The 21,065-nt window shown below is 35.5% G+C and overlaps 1 protein-coding gene across 1 annotated transcript; it reads right to left on the bottom strand.

Moving 5' to 3' along the window:
- Positions 1-1,228: 1,228 nt before the first annotated feature.
- On the bottom strand, positions 1,229-11,467 carry LOC142613041 (serine/threonine-protein kinase VPS15). Its single transcript, XM_075785225.1, has 11 exons — positions 11,047-11,467; positions 10,706-10,828; positions 10,190-10,235; positions 9,929-10,089; positions 8,082-8,161; positions 6,882-6,987; positions 6,452-6,628; positions 3,182-6,340; positions 2,159-2,406; positions 1,981-2,080; positions 1,229-1,628 (listed from the first exon to the last, which is right to left on the bottom strand). Exons 1-11 carry the CDS (start codon positions 11,317-11,319, stop codon positions 1,452-1,454), a joined length of 4,650 nt encoding a protein of 1,549 aa, XP_075641340.1. The 5' UTR covers positions 11,320-11,467; the 3' UTR covers positions 1,229-1,451.
- Positions 11,468-21,065: the final 9,598 nt, after the last annotated feature.

The raw sequence follows: 21,065 nt of genomic DNA, 5'->3' as shown, positions 1-21,065 counted from the left end.
CTACTAACAAAGCAGCCTCTGTTGACTCTTCTTTGATAAGGCAAGGAGCTCGGGATAGGAGAAGTTGGGATGTTAATTTCATTCAGGGTCCTAATGATTGGGAGGTGGTATTGGTGGATGATTTCTTTCGTTTCATGGCAGAAAATTTACCTTCAACGGATGATGGTGATCATATGAGATGGAAGTTGATGAAGAATGGGAATTTCAATATCCGTTCATTTTTTCATAAGTTGCATGGTTCTTCTTCCATTGTTTTTCCCTGGAAAGGTATTTGGAAAGTTAAGGCACTCCGATGTGTCTCTTTCTTTGTTTGGCCAGTAGTTTGGGATAGAATTCTCACAGGTGATAATTTGCAAAGAAGAGGTTTTGATTTCGTTAACTGGTGCATCATGTGTCACTGATGTGGGGAGATAGCGGATCATTTGTTGCTACATTGTGAAAAGGCTCATTGTTTGTGGAGTTTTGTCTTTAGAACTTTTGAGATTTCATGGGTTCTCTCAAGATCAGTTGCAAATTTCATTTTTGATTGGTGGAATTGGTTGGGGATGCATTCATTTAACATTTGGAATTTAGTTCCGTTGTGTTTGATATGGTGTATTTGGAGGGAACGCAACCGGCGGACTTTTGAGGACTTTAGATCCGATGACCAGTTGCTTACCTTCTTTACAAGTTCCCTTTTTTATTGGTCTAGGGCTTGGAGACTCACATCTAGTGAATCTCTCCCTTTGTTTCTCAGTTCTCTTTTTCTTTGTAATTAGTTTCTTTTCTTTGTTTTTGCTTTTCTCTCTTTTCTATAATCTTTATGCTTTGTGCTTCTTTGCATAGAGTAGTTTTTTGAATATACATCTTTCTTACTAATCAAAAAAAAAAAAGTAATTGTCTTAGGCAGACAAGTAACTACGCCAAACCCTAAGGTTAAAGCACATCTCCAACATGGCAATTCAATGTATAATTTTTTCCAGGTCAAAACTGTGGTCTTGCATACTTATATGCCAATAAAGAATATCATGCAAACCCCATCTTTCCAAATGCTATAATTTTTTTTTTTTAATGAAGGAAGGAAGCACAGCATTGTAATTTAGACAATCCATAATTTCTCAGATTACTAAGATAAACAAAGCTCAAGTCAACAGACCAGGAGATATCATGGCAATTGAACTTTCCATATAAAAGCAAAAGGTAAAATTGAATCAGGATAAATATCTTACGGAAGCTGATAATGACACCATTTTAACTTGAAGCATTTAAATTAAAATATCATAACAACAAAAGAAAGCCGTCGTCAAACAACAAAAACTGCTAACTAATCCTACATGATATACAAATCAGACAGGTATAATTTGAATTATATGCAAGAGAATCCATGCTTTTAGTCTTAGAATACAATGTACAATTTCAACTAGCATTGGCTCTAAATATGTACAAAAACTCACTATGTGTGCTTAAGTCATTTACTTCCAAACCTTGACAGCCCCATCTCTACAGCTCGATATTAAAAATCTCTGATTCAACTTGACAGAAGCTAGAGAGAGAACGGAGTCACGATGGCAACCAGCAGAGTCGGTGGCAGCTGCTGCAAGAACTGCTTTTGCTGTCAACTTACTAGTTAGCGGTCGTCTCCTTGTCTCCTATATACCCAAAGAAAAGCACTAAGTTTAGCATCACAAGCTATAATTTCATGAGTTGCATAAAATTAAGAAAACTTTCAATTTCCTGATAAACAAGTTAAGGAATTGAAAGCAACAAACACTTCACAAGAAATGAGCATAGTTTGATTCACAATTGTCATAAAACAGGCACCTAGAAGGTAGGACGATAAGAGAATCATAGGGTGGAGATGCAAATAAAAAAGTTTGACTAGATTCTGGCCCAAAAAAAAGAGGCAAAGCACAAGCTATTTCCTAAATCCGAAAAAGGAAACATACCATATTAGTCAAATATTAATTTCATTACACAATTGAACAGAAACATAAAACTTACCTGCACAACTTGCACACCAAAACTCGATCTTGCTTCATAGAAATCATCATTCCCAACTCCATTCAAGTTCGGCCCACAGATACAGTAACTTCGGTCAGGACTGTAACATCAACAATAAAAGTCAATTCAATCACAGAAATCTCATGAAAACGAAGAAGATCAGAAGTTATTTACAAACCTGTGATGATCCCATCGACGTATCTTCAAGTCAGTACCACCAGTTAACAAATCACCCCCAGGTAAGGGAAGCAATGAACGGATACCAGGAAGACGAGGGGGAGGTTCATTCAGCTCATCAACTCGGTACCTCGGATTAACATTTCGTCTGAGATCTGGTCTAGAATTTGACTTACTAGATGGTCTAGCCAAGGCCCAAGGCCCATCATACATTTCCGCATCACTATCATAGTTTGCCACCCGCAGTACCTAAAACAAAAGTTGAATATTGTGAAAACCAAATTTAACTAGGTAAAGATTGATCAAATCAATAAGTCAATAATACAATAGATAGTAATCCAGAGTATTTTACGCCACTATAAGCAGTGAAAACCAAGAGCCCCTATAATGAAACATGAATATGCACCTTCATCATCCTTAAAGCAAGAGGTACTTCATAGTTCCATCAATATATAGTCAACTTTGTCATTCGTACATTATTTTTAAGTAAAACTTCACACAATTATTAAGTCAAGGAGGTTGCACATGCTATGCTCATCTTCTTTATCTTGCCAAAATTACTGCCTTTTAGCATATCCACTTGTAACTTAACAAGGTCACTGAAGTAAATTCAATGAGTAAAGGACTCTAGTCCCAGACTTGTGAAGAGTTGGCAAATTTTAGTTTATATGGAATTACCAACTACTCAAAATAGTTGAAGAAAAGATGGACTATGTATTGATGATTCACTTTTTGGGGGGAATCCATGCTCCCTCCTAGAGAAAGCATACAGGATATTATCAATCAATTTTGGTTGAACTTGAGATCTCCAACAATTCAACTTAGCTTTTCCACCAAAACTACACTATTGCTTTTATCTTTACTTGAATCTTTCATTCTCTTTTTCTTTTTTGGTTGGGGGAGAAACAGATTTGTTCTATAGTTACCATGTGAGCCCCTATAGGAGATTATGGGAACTCCTGACTCATGCAATGCAATCACACTTTTTTTTAATAAACAATTATTAGAAATAAAGCCCATGTACCTGGTGGCAGCTCCCATTTTCTGCATTCCAAAGAGAAACTTCATTGCAACCAGCAGCAACATAAATAAGGGGTCTTGCAGTAGTAGATGCAGAGGAATTTGGAGGAGGTACAAAGAGACACATCTTCTCAATGGGGCATGGAAGAGAATACTGCCATGAATTCACAGGTATAAGGAACCTCAGATCCCAAAGTGTAAGCACACCTCTTGAAGATCCTGAAACAAACCAATTCCCACAAGGATCTGTTACCAAAGAAGACACATAGCCCTCCTCCGGAGTTGCTTTTAATGTCCATGAGCTGGAGTTTTTTCTTGTATCCCACAGATGGATCCCGCAATTTTGTGTGCTAAACATAACCATCTGACTGAAACTACTATCAGCAGAGTAGTTAAGAAGGCTGAGTATAGCACCTTCCTTGATATCCTTCTTTTTTATGTCAGCAATACCAGAGTACTTCTCAACAACATTACCAAGGCCTCTAGAAATGTAATCAACAGAAAACATATGTATCGTGCCATCACATGCTCCAACAACAACTTGAGCAGAGCCCCGAAGCATTGCACTGCACAGTGCTCGGCTTCCCTCCAAGTGATAAGTTAGCCTCGACCTAAATGAGATGTCCTTTTCCAATTTTCTTGAATCCCAAACCTTGACAGTGGAATCATCAGATGCACTCACAAAAAAACTATGATCAGTTGATATGGCTATATCATTAACCGCGGAACGATGCTCCTGGAGGTGCGCAACTAGCACCCCTCTTGGCCTCCAACCTGAATCTGGAATTGATGATGTTCGTGCAAAAGTTGGCAATCCTGTTAGATCAGTTGAAGTGGAGGCATCTTCCACAGTAATAGAACTGCCTTTTATTATGCTAGATGATCCAATCTCTTGAAATTTGCTATTGACATAAGCCACTTGATCATTTTCTCTGCCTTCTGGTTCATGTACCACTCTGTGGAACTGTTTTGAGCCGCTGCTGATGCTGTATGAGCCTGAAACAAGCTTAGGTGCTGGAACTGAACTAGCCAAGCTAAATGATTTATTTACAGGATCCATCCAAGGCATTGATGATGAACCAAATCCTGGGGAATCTACTTGTAATGGAGAATCAGACCCAGCAGGAGGAATTCCAACCGCCCGCCTGTCCAAGCTAAAGGAGTACAGCGGTATGCCTTCTGATGATTTATCACATATAAAACTACTCACACCACTAACCTGTGGTGACATAAAGCCTGAAAATTTCAACTTTTCTGAGGATAGGGGATCTCGAACATCAACTGTGCTACAAGCATTACTCATAAAATTTCCCATGCCTCTAGAATTAGCCTCACCATCATCAGATTCAGTCAGTTCTGGCTGTTGCAATGCATTGCCTACAGGTTTTAGACCATCAGGACTTTGTTGATTATTGGGCCAGCTCTTCCCTGACCCTCTCTTGAGTATATCCATGCTTTCCCACTGTTTAGAATGAGGTGATGAATTATACCAAATTTTTCTTTGTCTCTCCAACATATCTGAACTCCTGGCATTTTCTAAAACTTGATAACACACTTGTCTTGCAACTGGAGGGTTTAAACATAAAAGGAGAGCCTTGTCAGAAGCCAAAGATGCTGGTTGTCTACGGAGGAAAGGCCGAATAAGTGGAGCAAGGAAAACATAGGAATCTACTGCACCTAAGGTCTCACTGCTAGCAGCAATGAAAGTGACGGCCGACCTTCGTACCCATTGACTGGGATAACATAACAACGGAAAGGCACGCTCTATCATCTCAAGTAGTATCCTCTTCCGCAAGAAACCACTTCTACATAGAATGGCCAAGCAATCCAAAGCATTAACAATTACAGCTTCTGTTGCATCACTTAAAGCCTGCTCAATGTAAGGTAAAAGATATTCCTCCACACTTCTTTGGCCTACAAAGAAGCATACGTACACAATTTGCCCATAGAAAACTGCCCGTAGTTGCTCATCTCGATCATTTAGAAAGGCAGGTAGGATGGGCAACAGAAAGTCATTACTTTGCCTCTGGCCAAAGAAGCAGCATAGATTGCCAATGTCCCGAAGGAGCGCTCTCCTGATATTTGGTGTCTGCTTTGGACCCATAACTAGTTCTTGAACGACCTCTGCAATGGACTTCCTCAGCTGTGCTAATTGTGCATCGCTATTTATCCTTTGTAGTCGTCCAGATGCCTCATTAGACGATGCCAATGGCTTCTCTGTTAATGTCAATTCATCAAGAACCCCTGCCTCACTCATGCTTATTGAGTGAATCAAGAAACCATAAGCAGTTAGTGCCAGCTTAGCAATATTGCTGGCATAACATATCCTCACACTTTCCTCTGGATCATCAGGAAGCATGGAAAGCATTGGAAGAATGTACTCTGGAAAAATTTTTGCATCACTTGGGGGGAAATCTCGAACTAAAGGCAGAATATCGCACAAAGTCTCCAAGGAAGCACAACGAACAATTGCTGCTTGATCTGAAAGCATTGCAATAACATATGGAAGCACTCGCTGCAACCGATCTTCATCATCAATATATAGTGCAGAAGACTTGAGTAAGAGTACAGCTGCCCTCCTCAAATGAGGTAACTTGACGTTTCGTATGCAGGAGCAAAGAAGAGAGGCAATCAGAACCATACCCTCACATCTCATACTATCTTCAGGCAATGGTAAAAAGGGCATTCCAAAGGTATCTGATTGGCTGTCATACTCAGACATCAACGTATTCAAATTGTTCATCGTAATCTTTTTCAGAAAGGGATGATCATTTCTCCTAAATGCATTGGACATAGTCTGAAGCAGGTCACCGGAAGATTGCATCCCACAAGTTTTAAGATTTTGGGACAACAAAGAATTGGGCGCATCCTCAAGCATCAGCTTGGCACCAGGGTAATGGTTATTCTGTTTAACATCCCTGAGCAGCGTATTGAGATCACCAAGAAGTTCAAATTGATCACGAGTTAAGCCTTTCTCTGTCTCCTCTCTCTTTCTAAATGAGTCCTTTGTCAAATTGACATTTTGTTTTGCAACCATCTCTTGCGACAGCTTACCACTAGTACTGTTAGAAGGTGTACAGAGTCCACTACCAGTCTCCTCAGATGACCTGGTGTCCATCATTTGCTTAAGTATCTCTGGGAAAACTCTCTGGCACAATGCAACCTACATATAATAATTACATGGAAGCAAGGGCACCATATGTGAGTTGCAATAAGTAGCAAAAGGTTGAGATCTTAAAATTCATTTTACATGTTATATTTAATAGTTGTTTACCCTCATATCAGAATGAAGAGGATTCCAGTAGCAGTAGAAATTATGCAGGAACGGCGAGAAGTAGCTTGGAAACACAACATCCGCATATTCCTGCAGGTAGCTTTCAGCAGAAAGTCGTGACTCTGGTTCCAGCTGAATCATATGTAGTATCATCTTGCGGATTCCAGAATCAGGGATCTGCACAGACAACAAATGGCTAATCATTGAGCATGAAGGGCAAACAACATAAAGAAGGTAAGAGAAACATGACCATAGATATACAGACACCAGTAAGGAGTGACATTGATCAACTCTAATGCAATATTAGAATGAAGGCAAGGCTAAAAAATAAAGGTTGAGGCTAGAGGTACAACATGATAATATAAAATAAAAAATTATGGCTCCAAAATAAAGTATAAATTAGACAAGGGGGGAGAGAGAGAGAGAGTACCTTCTCAAGATGTTGGCTAGGATCATATTGACCTCTGCGATAAGCAAGAAGTTGGGAGAGTTCAAATGGTGGTTGACCCTCAAGGAAAAGCTCTGCAATGACACACCTGAAATAGTAATTCGATAAGTGCAGCTCAGAAAAGAGAGAGAGAGAAGAGTGGAAGATCTCATGTTATTCACACCAAGAAAAAGATCTGAAAAAACAGGATATATCATTTTCGCATTCATGTGGCCAAAACAAAAATAAACTTCATTCATTAGTGTGTAAATTGTAAGAACAGCCATCCAAATCTCCTATTTTGTAATGTTGAAGAAATAGAGACACAAAGGAAAACTCCCATCCCCCCAATAAAGAAGAAGTGAATGAAACTTGTGGAACCAAAAAAAATAGTTGTGTTTTAGTTTATCCTAACTAGTGGTAAGAAAATTTTCAAACAAGAAATCTAGTGCAACTCTCTAACAGTCATTATAAGCTTTCATTATCAAATACATATAAATGCTTGCTCATCAAGCTCAACCTCTGAATGCGAGAAGGTAAGAAGGTGATTACTATACCATTATTATTAAGCTGCAAGTTCATCATTGTAGGCTTTCACACACACTTCGCGTGAGTTCAAAGGCTCTTCTTTTTCAATTCTAAGTCGTAACTGCAAGCAGTTACAGTTTAAGTGTAAAACGTGTGCCCTAATTTATGAAATTCGAATTTGTTTTTACTATTACTTTTACCTTTTTCTCAAAAAAAAAAAAAAAAATTTCTATCCATTATTTTATTTTGAGAATGTTGCTTATTTATGCAGGCATCCGTGTGAGGTTGTTACTGGGAGGAGAATTTGGTGAATAATTTTAAATTTCTCAATTTAACTTTGTTTCCTTAATCTGACTTATTGTTAAATCACTTTCAATTCAGTAATAGGGTTAATTTTGGAAGTATAAAAATGTGGACATTAAAAATGTTCTATTCCAATTATATATACAGATATTATTATAACTGCTTGTAATCACTATTGACATTTAATTCACCTACTATAAATAAATAACCTTATGCTACAAGCAAATTCATGGATATGTATAACTTTCTCAATAAATTTTACATTGATATATCTAATAATAAAAGTTTACATTTGTGATCTCAGCATTTCTTCTGCTGTCAAAATTGAAATTTTCAAAAATTGTAGAGATGCTCAAGACAGAGAATTCTCACCCTACAGCAAAAATATCCATAGATGGCCTTAAAGGTGCATCTTGTGCAACCTGCATCTCACCTCCATGCTCATAAAATCTCTGAAAATTGAGCAAGATTGGAAACCATCAATTATCCGATCATCTTATTCAGAATTGAAGACTGGATAAAACTTCATTGGCAAACTTCTATTACAGGAAATTAGCAAAATGACTGCCAGCAAACAGCAATTAATTGCACTAACACAAACAAGTTTCTATAAAATGCCAACATCAGAAAGACAACCTGATCTTGCAATTGGATCCAACCTAACACACAATCAAATGGGACCTACAGAAGTAAATTGAGTTATAATATAATCTTCTTTTCTTTTCTTTTATGGTTATTATTTTTGAAAGTTTTCATCATATGGCTGTAGTGCCTTATTCAAGTTTCTATAATTTTCCCCTTTTTAGAATTTCTAGGTATTTCAACAAATAGTATAATGATCCAAATAATCTTTTTTTACTATAAAAAAAAAATATCCTATTAACTTGATATATCAGTTGGCATTCTACGTGGCTTATTTATGTATCTAGGGATTTATTAAGCCAATAAATAACACTTTATTGTGACCAAAAAAAAAAAGGATAAATGGATGACAATTGATAGAAATTTGAAGAAGAGTTTTTTCTCTTTTTCTCAACCTTGTCTTATACCTTTAGGACCCCCCAGCCCTAAATTGTTTTATTGTATAATGATCCATTTGTTTTGGCAGAAAATGTTTTTTTGAAAAACAACTAGTGTTCTTGAAACATAAGTTTGAAAAACTAACTTGTTTTCCTATTTGGTTGCAACCTTAAAAATGAGTTAGAAAACATTTTTCAATATTTGGCACACATAGCAAATCAATAATATTTTCTTGCAATTCTAAATACTAATAACACAATCAAATTGGTTCTTTAGTAAATTTACACTCACCGAACCAACACAAAAAACCAGTCCTGCATAAAATTTACACTCAAAGAAAAACCCCACAATTATATTCAACAACTCAACACCCAGATCCAAAAACCAACATACCCAAAACAAACTACACAAATTATTAGGAACATGCAGAGTGATATTTCCTTTGGCAAAAAGTTAAACAAATTGATTTTCAAATTCCACAGATCAGCGTGGGGCCTCTGTGATGAGAGATATTAGAGAGAGAGAGAGTCGTGATAGAATGGGCCTCTCTCTCTCTCTTCCCCCTCCCCCCCTTATTTTAACCCTTGACAAAGGAGGACCAAAGGAGATGGGGGAGGCAGAGAGACAAAGGACTTCAAATTAATGGGGGGAGGGGGAAGAGAGAGAGAGAGAGAGAGAGAGAAGGGTTATTTTAACCGTTGTGATTCTGCAAATATTTTCTGCTCTTATTTTGATACAAAAAGGCATAGTTTTTCGTTGACCATGTTTTCCTAAACTGTAAACATCGGAAGACGTTTTCCAGAAAATGTTTTTTTCGAAACAAACGGGGCCTGTATTTCTCTTTTCTCTTTATTTCATTCTTCCTTCTCTCATTTATGTCCTTTTCTTTTTTATTTTAATAAGCATAGTTGTCTCCTTTATCTCTTTAACCCTCTTTCTTCAAAGAAAACCATACACTCAAAAGTAATACCACCTTAGTTTTATCAAGCAGCAATATATCAAAATAAAAAGAGACATAACAATAAAGCCATACAAAGTTGCTAAACCACAGCATATGACAATCATAGATGATGGCTCATTAGTCATTACAAGTGACTGAACATGAATCATAGTATCAAGTCAAAAATCAATCAGCATATAGCATTTTGAGGAGCAAAACAACACAGAATGAGTACAAACATAAATGAATAAGAACCAACCTCAGGTGCAAGATAACAAAGTCTTCTTCCTCCAGTGTCAAAGAAAAAGGAGAAATCCGAAGGGTCATCATAGGGAATGTAAGTTGGTTTGAAGGATGCAAAGTCAGCAAGGTAAAGCCAATTCCAAGAAGTGACCAGCACATTCTCACACTTAATGTCACCTATGACGATAAACAAAATTAACAGATATAAAACTAACATATGATCACGAAAACAACATAACATTGTACTTCATGTGGATTCCTTCAACAAACAACTCACCATGGCAAACTCCTTTCTCATGGCTCTGTTTAACAGCAAGAAGTAACTGCACACCCAAGGAAATAAAATTGCTGAGACGAATTGGATCCATTAAAAATTTATATATATACATATATATATATATATGCACGGAACTCAAGATGTTTCGAAGGGAAGGAACGGTCTATTTCAGAATTTAAATCTCTTCTTCTTCACACCTTGCTGGAGTGGAGTTCTTCCTTTAATCTTTTTCCTTGTTCTAATTTTTTAGAAATGCTTGATCTTTGTAATTTATGTGTTTGGCGTACTGTTATCCATGTACACCCCCGGTGTACCTGGACTTTTGATTAATACAATTTCGTTATTTATAATAAATACATATATATATATATATATATACACACACACAAACCAATCAGTTCTTTTTTGGCGTAGGCGGCATTCAATCCCAGGTCCCTTATTCAAGGACATTGAGCTAACCGAACCCACATAAACACTTAGAATGCAATGTTTGAGTGTGAGGGAAAAAAAAAAAACCTGAAAAGCCAACCACTTCTTCTCGACGAGACTGAGGAACGGCCGAGTACTTAATCGATCATGCAAATTATTGAAGAAGTATTGCCTCAATAGATAAGCTGCTTTATCTGTTTCTTGCCAAAACTGCAATAGAACACTACCATTTTGAGTTTCAAACAATAATGCTGCTAATAATATTTCAAAATTCTTCACAGCTCAACCTCCAAAACCTTTTTTTTTTAAAAATAAAAATCCTACAATTCCAATTATCTAATCCAAACTGAAGTAAGCAGCAGAACTCTGTTTTCAATAATTAGGTGTGAATTGAAAAGAAATTTTTAGAGAGAGAGAGAATTTAGGACCTGGAAAGGCCAAACGTGAGGGTGGTCAAGGGCACGGAAAATCTCTTTGATCTGAAGGAGACGGCGTTCGTAGTCTGTGAGATCGATGAAATCGCCGCGCTTGAAATAGACCTTGACGAGGACTAGGCCTTCGTCGTGCTTGCAGAGAATGGACTTAAAGAACCGGCCTCGGCCCAACACCTCCTTCAGGACTAGATTGTACGACGACGGCAGGTCGTGTAGGTAGTATTCCGACGCCGATACTTGTGTCGTCCGCGCGATCTTGTTGCCCATAACTTTATGGTTACTCTCGTTTTACTTGTTTTTCATGCTTTTTCTGCTTCTGTTGTCCTGTCGTTCCACTTCCGGGGGCGGAGCAGAGCGGAGAATTGGCTTTTGCCTTTTATTGATATTGTTTCCGCGAAACGAATTTGTGAAAAAAGTATTCACGTTTCGAATTCGGATATTTTAATTTTGAGTTGGCTTGCTCACGTGGCGTGTGGGGATGGGTTTTCCAAGCATCCACGTACAATCTTTCTCGTTGGATTTTTTTTTTTTTTTTTTGGTTGTCCATTAATCAAGAAACATGATGCGAGTGAAATTGAGTTAACAAAGCCTCCTCATAGTTTTAGACGTTTAGTCTTAATAAAAAACCTTGTATATAAAATACTTAAAAAATATTTTTTTTGATAATATAATCAAATCTAATAAAATAGCAAAAATATTTTTAAAATTAAGTTACATTGAAACTGAATATTATGTAAGTTTTTTTTTTTACAAAAAAAGTATATTATAAAATATTTTTAAAAAGTATGGCAAGTTTTAAATTTCTAAAAGTTATATATACATGTATGTATGTATGGCACTTAAAAATCTTTCCATTATACTTGCTAACATGTATATAGTAGCTGAAGTGCTAATCATATATAAATTTCTTGTATATATGACCAAAAACAAATTCCATAAATTACAAAAATGTAAGTATTTAGGCTGCAGTGTAAATGTTTACCTATAAATTATCAGTTATAACCATTTTTATCAGTTATAACCATTTTTATGTTGTCATAAGATATTATACATACATGTATATATAATTTTTAGCCATTGCCCCCCTAGTCCATGAATGGCTCCGTCCATGCTCATCGGTATCAAAGTCATTAATATATATAGATAAGAACAATGCATTGTATTTGTATGAGTAAAGATCAATGATTTAACCCGTGTGATGCATGGAAAAATTATTGACTCTAAAAAAAAAAATCTAACAATGAGTAAATAGGCATTTTGCTAATTAGTATTTTTTTTTTTTAAATAATTGATGAAATATTTAACTTCTATAATTTTCCATAGTTTAGCAGTGTTGTAACATTGAACATTATTGAGTTGCAAGTGCATGGTTACCGAAACCTACAAAATAATTTACAGTTCTTAAATTAATAAAGCAAAATTCCTAATAGTTATATATATACACACTCAAAACTAATATAAACTGTAAATATATAAACAAAGACCATGATATGAGAAAGACACACCAAGTTTCAAATTTGAGTAGCAATATGAATTTCTCGTAGTAATAACAATATAGACAATTCAAAATATGGAATAATATCAAAATTATAATACCTAATTCCATTATCTTTTATGTTGAATTCAAACAAATAATTAATTGAAATTAATCCAAACAAATAATTTATCAACCAAAAATCATAACTTTCAATAAGAAAACAAAAAATCACATGAACCTAAATAAAATCATTTAAGGTGAAGAATTAAAATCAACCTACAGAGACGCAAATACCAAAAACTCCAAGACTTAAAACTTCAAAATTTGTAGAATCCCCAAATTATACTTCAGAATCAAATCAAATTCAACAAATTTATATATAACATACCAAATAAAAATTTATCGTTTCTTAGGTTGGAAGACATAGGTTGCATATTTGATTTTTCTCCAAAAAAATAGAGATGTTTTATCTGTCATGTATAATATAAAAAAATAATTAATAGAAATTTCAACCCAAAAACCAAACCCACAATTATCAACGTGCGTCTTTTTTTTTTTCAACGTTAGTCTTTTTTTTTTAGTGCTATCATAATTTTTGTTTTTACATAGATTATTAACGTTTGAGTTTAAGTTTAAGTTGGACTTGTTAGAGAGATAGAGTTTCACTCCTTGTAAGTTTTTATCAAGCAAAAATAATTTTATTTGAAAAAAATGATAATGATGAGTTTGAGTTTAAGTTTAAGTTGGACTTGTTAGAGAGATAGAGTTTCACTCCTAGTTAAGTTTAAATTAAACAAAATAAATTTTATTTAAATATTGTGCTGACGTGAAAATTTGTGAAAGTTTCAGAGGTTTCGATTTTAAATTTTGTGCTGACGTGGAAAATTGTGAAAGCCATGACTTAATCAAGAATCATGTGTGTAAGTGCACAATTGCACCTGGACCCAAGAACAGTTATGGGCTCAGGCCCAATAAGCCTTAAACAATATGAATTTGTAGAGTGTGGGCTTGAAACCCAGGTTAGAAGTGTATGAGGATGAAATGACAAACTAAAGATTGCAAGTACTTGGAAACAAAAAAGGAGTAATGTGAATAGGCCTCCTCGGACGTAAGCCGAGAGCTGTTCTTATATTATATATCTCTCTCTCTTTTTCTTTTTCTTTTTAGGTTACAAAAAGTTCCGTCCCGTTTCTGTCCTCTGTCCCTCCTTAAATACTCCTCTTTTTAATACTTTATCCACGTGTTGCCCCCAATTCCTCCCTTAGCCTAGATATTTCTTTTCTTAGTGCCTTTGAACAGTAACTAGAAGTTTCCCTTCCACTGTTTAAGTGTCACTTCCTCATTAATGCGGTCAGGGTGGTAGGTGCAGGGTCTTTAATGTGGAGGTAGCAGCCTTTACCTTTGATATTCTTCCAACATCGGCGCTTCTAGGACATTCAAGGGTTCTCTCCCTTTAACCATTGGTCTTGACCGTGTCATTCCCTAACCTTTACCATGAAGTCTCAGGTTCTTTGATATCAGTCCGAGGGGAAAACCATCCTCGGCTGGATCCTCGGATCCTCGGCGTATAGGCCGACCCATAGCACCAACAATCTCTAACCCCAGGGTCAGGTCGGCCTTCCTTAACAAGGCCCAAAAGGCCCACGTTCCCACCAGGATCCTTTTGCCCCACACAATGTGTAAATTAATGAAAATATTTAAATTAATTAAAATTAAATATATAATAAAAATAAAGTAATCTTTTACTCTCTTTTTTTTTTTAAAAAGTAACCTTTTACTTTAAATTATATAATGAATGCAAATGGTGAAAGATTAAGTTTTTATAAAGAAATTTTAAAAAAAAATCATATATAGGTCCAAAATTAATTGAATGGAATATGGTACATAATTATGCAACTAATATAAAAGGACTACATATATGATATATCTAGAAGAATTGTGCACTATATTTTGATTTAGTAAAAATTACCTGAATCATAAAAGGAAGTAGTTGATATGAGGTAAAAGAAGTTTACGTAAAAATTAAATAGGAAAACACAAATTGCTAGTACTTTATCCACAAAAAAAAAAAAAAAAAGTTGATAAGAATGAAATTTAAGATATATTTTATAAACTTAGAAATTATAGGAAAAGAAAAATATATATTTTAAAAATCTAAAAAAAATTCTTCAATATGGTGAAGCCACTTGGAGCAACGACAACTTTAAAGCCCAACTTTTATTATATAGTATATGATATATATATATAACCAAAACTTCTAAAACTTTTACAATTTTTCACATTATCATTTTAATTTATAAAAAAAATTAATTTTTTAAACTAAATAGTGAGTGAGTCCTAACAAGATTCTCTATCTCTTTTTTCTTTAATCCTAATTTTTTTTACATGAGCTTTTTTTTAAAAAAAACCTAAAGTGAGTCCTTTTAAAAAAAATTCCAACGTGTTGTCTTTTTTGAAACTAAATAGTGATAGAGTCCTTGCAGGAGTCTCTCTCTATTTTTTCCTTAATCCTAAAATTTTTTTTTTTACGTCAGTTTTTTAAAAAAAAACCTAAAGTAAGTCCTTTTAAAAAAAAATCTAATGTGAGGTCTAATTAGAAAAAATTACAATTATTTTTCTAATCCTAATTCTAACGTATGTCTCTCAAAAAATCAAAAAATTTGGTTTTATATTATATATATATAGATAATAATAATGATGTGGCAAACTCTAAGGATATGAGCGCTCCATTTGTTTTGATGTAAAATATTTTCATATTTTATGATGTTTGTTTTGCTGTAAACATTTAGTCAATGGTAAAATATTTTCAGTCAAACAATACAACCAAGGCAAATAAGTGTGAAATGTTTTACACTTGAAAAAATGGTAAAATATTTTACATTTGTTGTTGTCTCTTCAACAGTCCCGATCAGCCCCTCTCTCACTCTCTCACGCTCTTCTAGTCTCTCCACCACCCAACCCACCTTCATTCCTCTCCCTCCCATCAATGGCTCTACCTTCTCTAGCAATCCCTTGGGACTTTTGACTCTTGGCATCAATGTTCCCGACGTGAGCAAGGGCGGTGCAGATCGACGATCACTACCCCTTTTGTGGTGCAAATCAATGATAAGGTTGGTAGTGGGGTGGCTCGTCATGAAATCTAAGTGTCAGTGTCTCTCTCTCGATGATGGGGTGGGTCATCGGTGATGGGTTTTGGTAGGCTGGGTTTAGTGTTTTCAGGTTTGGTTTTGAGTTTGGCAATTGGTTTTTGGTGGCCGGAACTGCTATAGTTGTGGCGGTTTGTGGGTTTTGATTGTGGCTGAATAAGGGTGGGTTTCATTGATTTTTTTTATTTTGGAATTTTTCTTTTCATTTGGTATTGTTGCTTCCTATTGGTGATTGTTGTTGTGGTGGTGTGGCCGTGTGAATGGTGGTGATTAGTCACTAGATTTTGGTGGCAGCAGGGCTGTGGTGGCTATTTTTTATTTTTTTCCTTTTTCCAATTTGGATTTTGGGTGGTTGGTGCATGTATTTGGTGGCAAGTGGTTGTTTACATTTTCAAATGTCTAATCTTGCCAAACACTTGAAAAGGTTTTCAATAAAAATATTTTACAGTAAAATTTTTTACATGTAAAAAATTTTACATTTGAAAATATTTTAGATCAAATCAAACAGAGTGGAGAATGCAATTTGTAGATCTACTATTAAGATAACATAGATTAGATTGGTGGTGGATAGTAGATTTAATTGCAGTTGAGTATTATGTGAAGTCATCACCACAGAATAGCCCACGCCAGAATGTATTATGTGGAACTGATGATATGAAATAAAAAGAATTTTTCTAAACCATTATATTGAACAAAAAAAATACTTATTTTCATGCATTTTCAAGTTATACATTTTTTTAAGTTAAGTCATAAACCTTTAAGCAAAATAAGTACTTTTAATTTTTTTATTTAACTATCTCGTGCATCACACAGGTTAGCGACTAGTTAGTAATATAATATATCTTTTTTGCCCACATATAAAACATCTGGATTCAAATAAAGGAGTAGTTTTGGACTTATATTCAATATCGCACTGCGTGGTACGTTTTACCTAAATCCATATCTGCGGTACCTTATTTTAATAAATGAGTAATGCTACATTAATATTACATTTTTCTCTTTTACAAACTATTACGTTTTACACAAACTATTTTACAATATTTTTACAAAATGTTGATACGGCTAACCTCTTATTAGTTTTCATCTAGGCTCGCCATTAATATTACATTTTTATTTACCAATAATCACTCACCACATCAGCAGTTTGTAAAATAATTTAAATTTCTAGTGTTATTCTTAATATATTGGTCACTGTGCTATATAACATGCGGTATGGTCTGGTAGATTTTCATATATATTAAAATTATTAAATATAAAATAAATTTTATATATAATACAATAAATGTAGTACATTTTTTATAGTTTTTTGAAAGAGCCCTCATTGGATAAAGATAGATTGTAAAACTCATGTTTTACACATCCAATAATAGATTCACACATCGGTTTTTTACTTTAAAAAAAAAAAATACATCCTACAATACCAAACAACATCTCAATAAACTCCCCCTTTCATCAACATCTTCGATTTCAAAACAAACTTAAACCCAAATCTCATCATTTTAACATCAACGGTCACATACGTTGCTAGAGGGAATGATAGATCTTTCGTGACAGTGGTTTCGTGACCTCAAGGATTGTTTTCTTTTTTTTTTTTCCCAAAATGGATTTCGAGATTTCTCTTAGATTTGGGAAGCACCCAATCGTCTCCTACGCCACACATGCAGTTGGACTTACTGTCGAATCTAGGAAGCACTCAAGGTTTATTTATTTGATTTTTTTTTTTGTTGAGATATTGACTTTCATGTAATTTTACAAATTTTCTTTTAACCTTGGTCATTTATATATCTACTTTGTTGTGTTACGAGAGTAGATAGATCTTCATAAAGTTCTATTGGTTTAATGGACATAGCTTTGTTCTGTAAAATGTTAATTTGGTTTTCCAAGTTGATTATTTGAGTTCTTCCAATCTTTTCATTTGTTGTGTGTATATTGCTCTTGATCTATTGCAATTTTGAGTTCTGTGAAGTAGGGATGACAATTTATATCTAACCCGCGGATACCCAGCTCGACCTAGCCTGACCCTAATAGGTCGGATTTTACCCGGCTCGATAAATTATATGGTTGGGTATAGGTTAAAAAAAAACCCAAAGTGGGTCCTAGTTTTTGCAAAAACCCAGCCCGAACCCAGACCCAACCCAACCCGTATATATATATGTGTTAAAATACTAAAATACCCCCATATATATATATATATATATATATATGACGAAATAGTAACAGGTGAAGAAATAAATGAACGAGAATGGAAGAGTTATCATAAAATAGATGTAAAACAAAATATGGGGAATGTGAGATATATCCATGAAAATAATTCAAAGTAATAATAATGCTCAAAATAACTTGGATAACTATGGCGGCAATGCCGACCAACTTGATTGAATAATAAAATATAACTTACAACTTTGACCGGGCCAACTTGGCTCTGATACCAAAAGGGGGGGGTAAGTTACAAACTAAGGCCGACTAAGGCCATATGCAGAAAATAAAGATAAAGGCCGACTGAGGCCATGGGTTTACAATTGTGAAAACCGTTTAAGGTGTGACTAGTGTAGAGGGGTGCCATCTGATTACAAGTATTGGGTTGTAAAGAAGAGGCAAAGCTGAGGTATTTTGGAACTCTTCCTAAATTTGAACCTCTAAGGTATTCTGGAATTTTTCCTAGAATTGAGCCTGCTTCAGAATTGAGTCTTAGCTGTCTTATATAGACTGAGGGAGCCTTGGAGTCTTCTAAAGATTGTTGGAATCACGAAAGGTGAATTGCTTTTACTAAGATGAAAACACTTTCCACCGAAAGCAAACAGTGCTTTTGGATGATTGTGTTTGTGAACAGTAACTGTTACTGTTCATGAATAGTGACTTGTCCCCCTTACTTTTCCGGAGTACTGTTCATCTGTAATGGCTACTACTGTTAGATGAATAGTAGTCTGTCGGGGAAATTGCTGAGTGCGAGTATTATTCAAAACAGTGACTGGTGCTACTTTTTGAATAATAACCGGATTGGAATCTTATCCTGAGTAGTGACCGGTGCTAGTCAAAATAATCCAATTTCTATCTAGATGGTTTAATCCGTGAAGGCCGCATCAGATGGATACCCATCATAAGGAGTCCAGGGAGGATCATCATTTTGGTCGTGCACATGGTGGGTGGCATATTGGTTGCATAATCCACAGTATATCAATGGCTCATAGTCTGGTTCCATTGTGATGAATTGACTGAGATTAATATAACCATTCCTCTTGTGGAGATCTGGGATTGCTGTGGAGTAAGGTTTGGTAGTAAACACATAAATTCCTCCTGTATTCCCTACATGATGATAATCTTTCTAGAGGCTTTGGACTGTATCAAGGATGTCATTGGTGAAGTAATTCCTCCAACAATTTGCAAGAGTCTGTAGATCATCGTAAGATAAGTAAGAGTTTCCTTCATACCAAGGTCCTTGGTGAGTGTACTCATTGATGAGTACTAGATGGGTGGAAGGCTGGACTGTCATCTAATTATTTTTGTCCCACTGTGGGATTGTGCTCCAGCATCTGATAGAAACAAAAGGACTTTTGATCTATTTGACAACCTGTTGGATGATCTGTGGGAATTGGTTGATCTGAAAATGGCTTGATAGCTTAATCATTCTGATGAAGCCATATTCAAACATTGTTAAGAGCCAGCTAGGATCCCATTCCACATCATTAGACCCATCTTCATAGTTGATGAGGAGTCCCGGAAAATGATGCTTTTGCTCATATAATCTGAGACTGCTCTCAAAGAAATCTTCCCATTCTGCCTGAACGAAGACGTCATCAGTATCATCTGATATGTCTCTATAAACTGGGAAAGTAGTAGTGACCAATGTTTTGAAATGTTCAAATCATTTGTCAGATGATTCAAACATTGCCTTAGATCCTAAAATACTATTTTGTATCTCAGGAAGCAAGTTGGCAATAGCACTTCTTAAGGTAGACTGAGTCTTAAGACTAAGCCTTGCGTGATCAGTGTCCATAATAGTCTTTTTATCCATGGAATGGATATCCTCTTTGGCAAAGAGTTGACTAGGGATGGATTGATTTCCTGCCTTAAGGTTAACTAGGTGGATTTCTAGTGCTTTGAGGGTTCTTTGGAAAAGCTTATTGCGATTTTGGGTAAAGGCCATTTGAAGGTTATCAAGGATAAATTTAATGGAGGCTGGTAAATCTGTATAGGTTCCATTATTGAATTGATATTTCCTGGATAAAACTTCCTGCAAAATAATAGTCATATCACCACTGGAATATATCACCTTTGCCGGGACAAATTTTTGAAGGGATGTTGATCCTCCTTGGTTTTCCTTAGAGGATGCACCTTCATGCATTACAAAAGACTGTCCCGCTGGTAGTCTTTTGTCTTTAGGATAGCCCCTTGCTGCTGCTTTCCCCTTGTTCTTCTTCTCTGCCGAAGAAGTCATTATCCACTTATTAATGGTATTAAATATTGCTTTCTCTTTATCCTGCCAAGAAAGATCTGGGTTGGCTGAGATTTTCAAATAATTATTTAAAAACCTATTATCTTTGAAAACAACGGATACAGAGATGCGAATATTTTTATGATGGATGCATGATGATATCTAGGACTGATTGGGGTCAAAAGAATCATTTGCTGGAATGAATGAATGAATGTTTTCAGCTTGATCATCTAGGATGGTGAGAAAATCAAGACTTTGGGCTTGATTGGTACCATGAGACGGAAGGGTGACAGTACAAAGAGTTTTGGAGACAAAAGCTTTCTAGAGAGTGCTTACCTCCAAAGGTTCAGGGCTCCTAATGAACTCAAACTTGACTGACTGGCCAAAGGGATAGGCATTGATTCCTTCACTATCTGTGGTGAAAGGGTATAACAAACACAAGAAAGGGTTTCCTAGGATGACCTTATCTGTCATGTTCCCGACAAGGACAAATGTTGTCTTGAAACATATGCCATCTTGGCAAACATGGGCTTGTGGGAGTTTGAATTCAATCTGTATTTTTCTGCCATTTGCAGATGTTAATCGCTCTTTGGTTTTTTTGAAATACTTGGAGGGAATGACACCTTCTTGAATGTAGTTGAGATCAGCGCCTGAGTCTATTAGGGCTATACCTCGAATTCAAAATCTTTGCTAATGACAATCCTGACTTTGGAATGCCATTTCTGGAAGTTAATCCTATTGATGGTATCTAAGAACTTCTCACCGGATGGTTCTTGGATCACATCAGCTGTAGGGTTAACTGTTTCATCTTATTCATTATCAGAAAGTGTTCTGAAATAAGGGACCTTCCTCATTGCCTTGATGAGAAGTGTTTTCCAACTGTTGGATTCTATGGCTAAGGAGATTAAAATCAACCTTAAGAACTGTTAGTTCCTGCTTTAGGGTTCCAATTTCAAAT

This window comes from Castanea sativa, chromosome 1 (assembly GCF_040712315.1).
Source record: "Castanea sativa cultivar Marrone di Chiusa Pesio chromosome 1, ASM4071231v1".
Lineage (NCBI taxonomy): Eukaryota > Viridiplantae > Streptophyta > Magnoliopsida > Fagales > Fagaceae > Castanea > Castanea sativa.
Note: the sequence above shows the minus strand (reverse complement) of the source record. Positions and strands in the feature narration are given on the sequence as shown.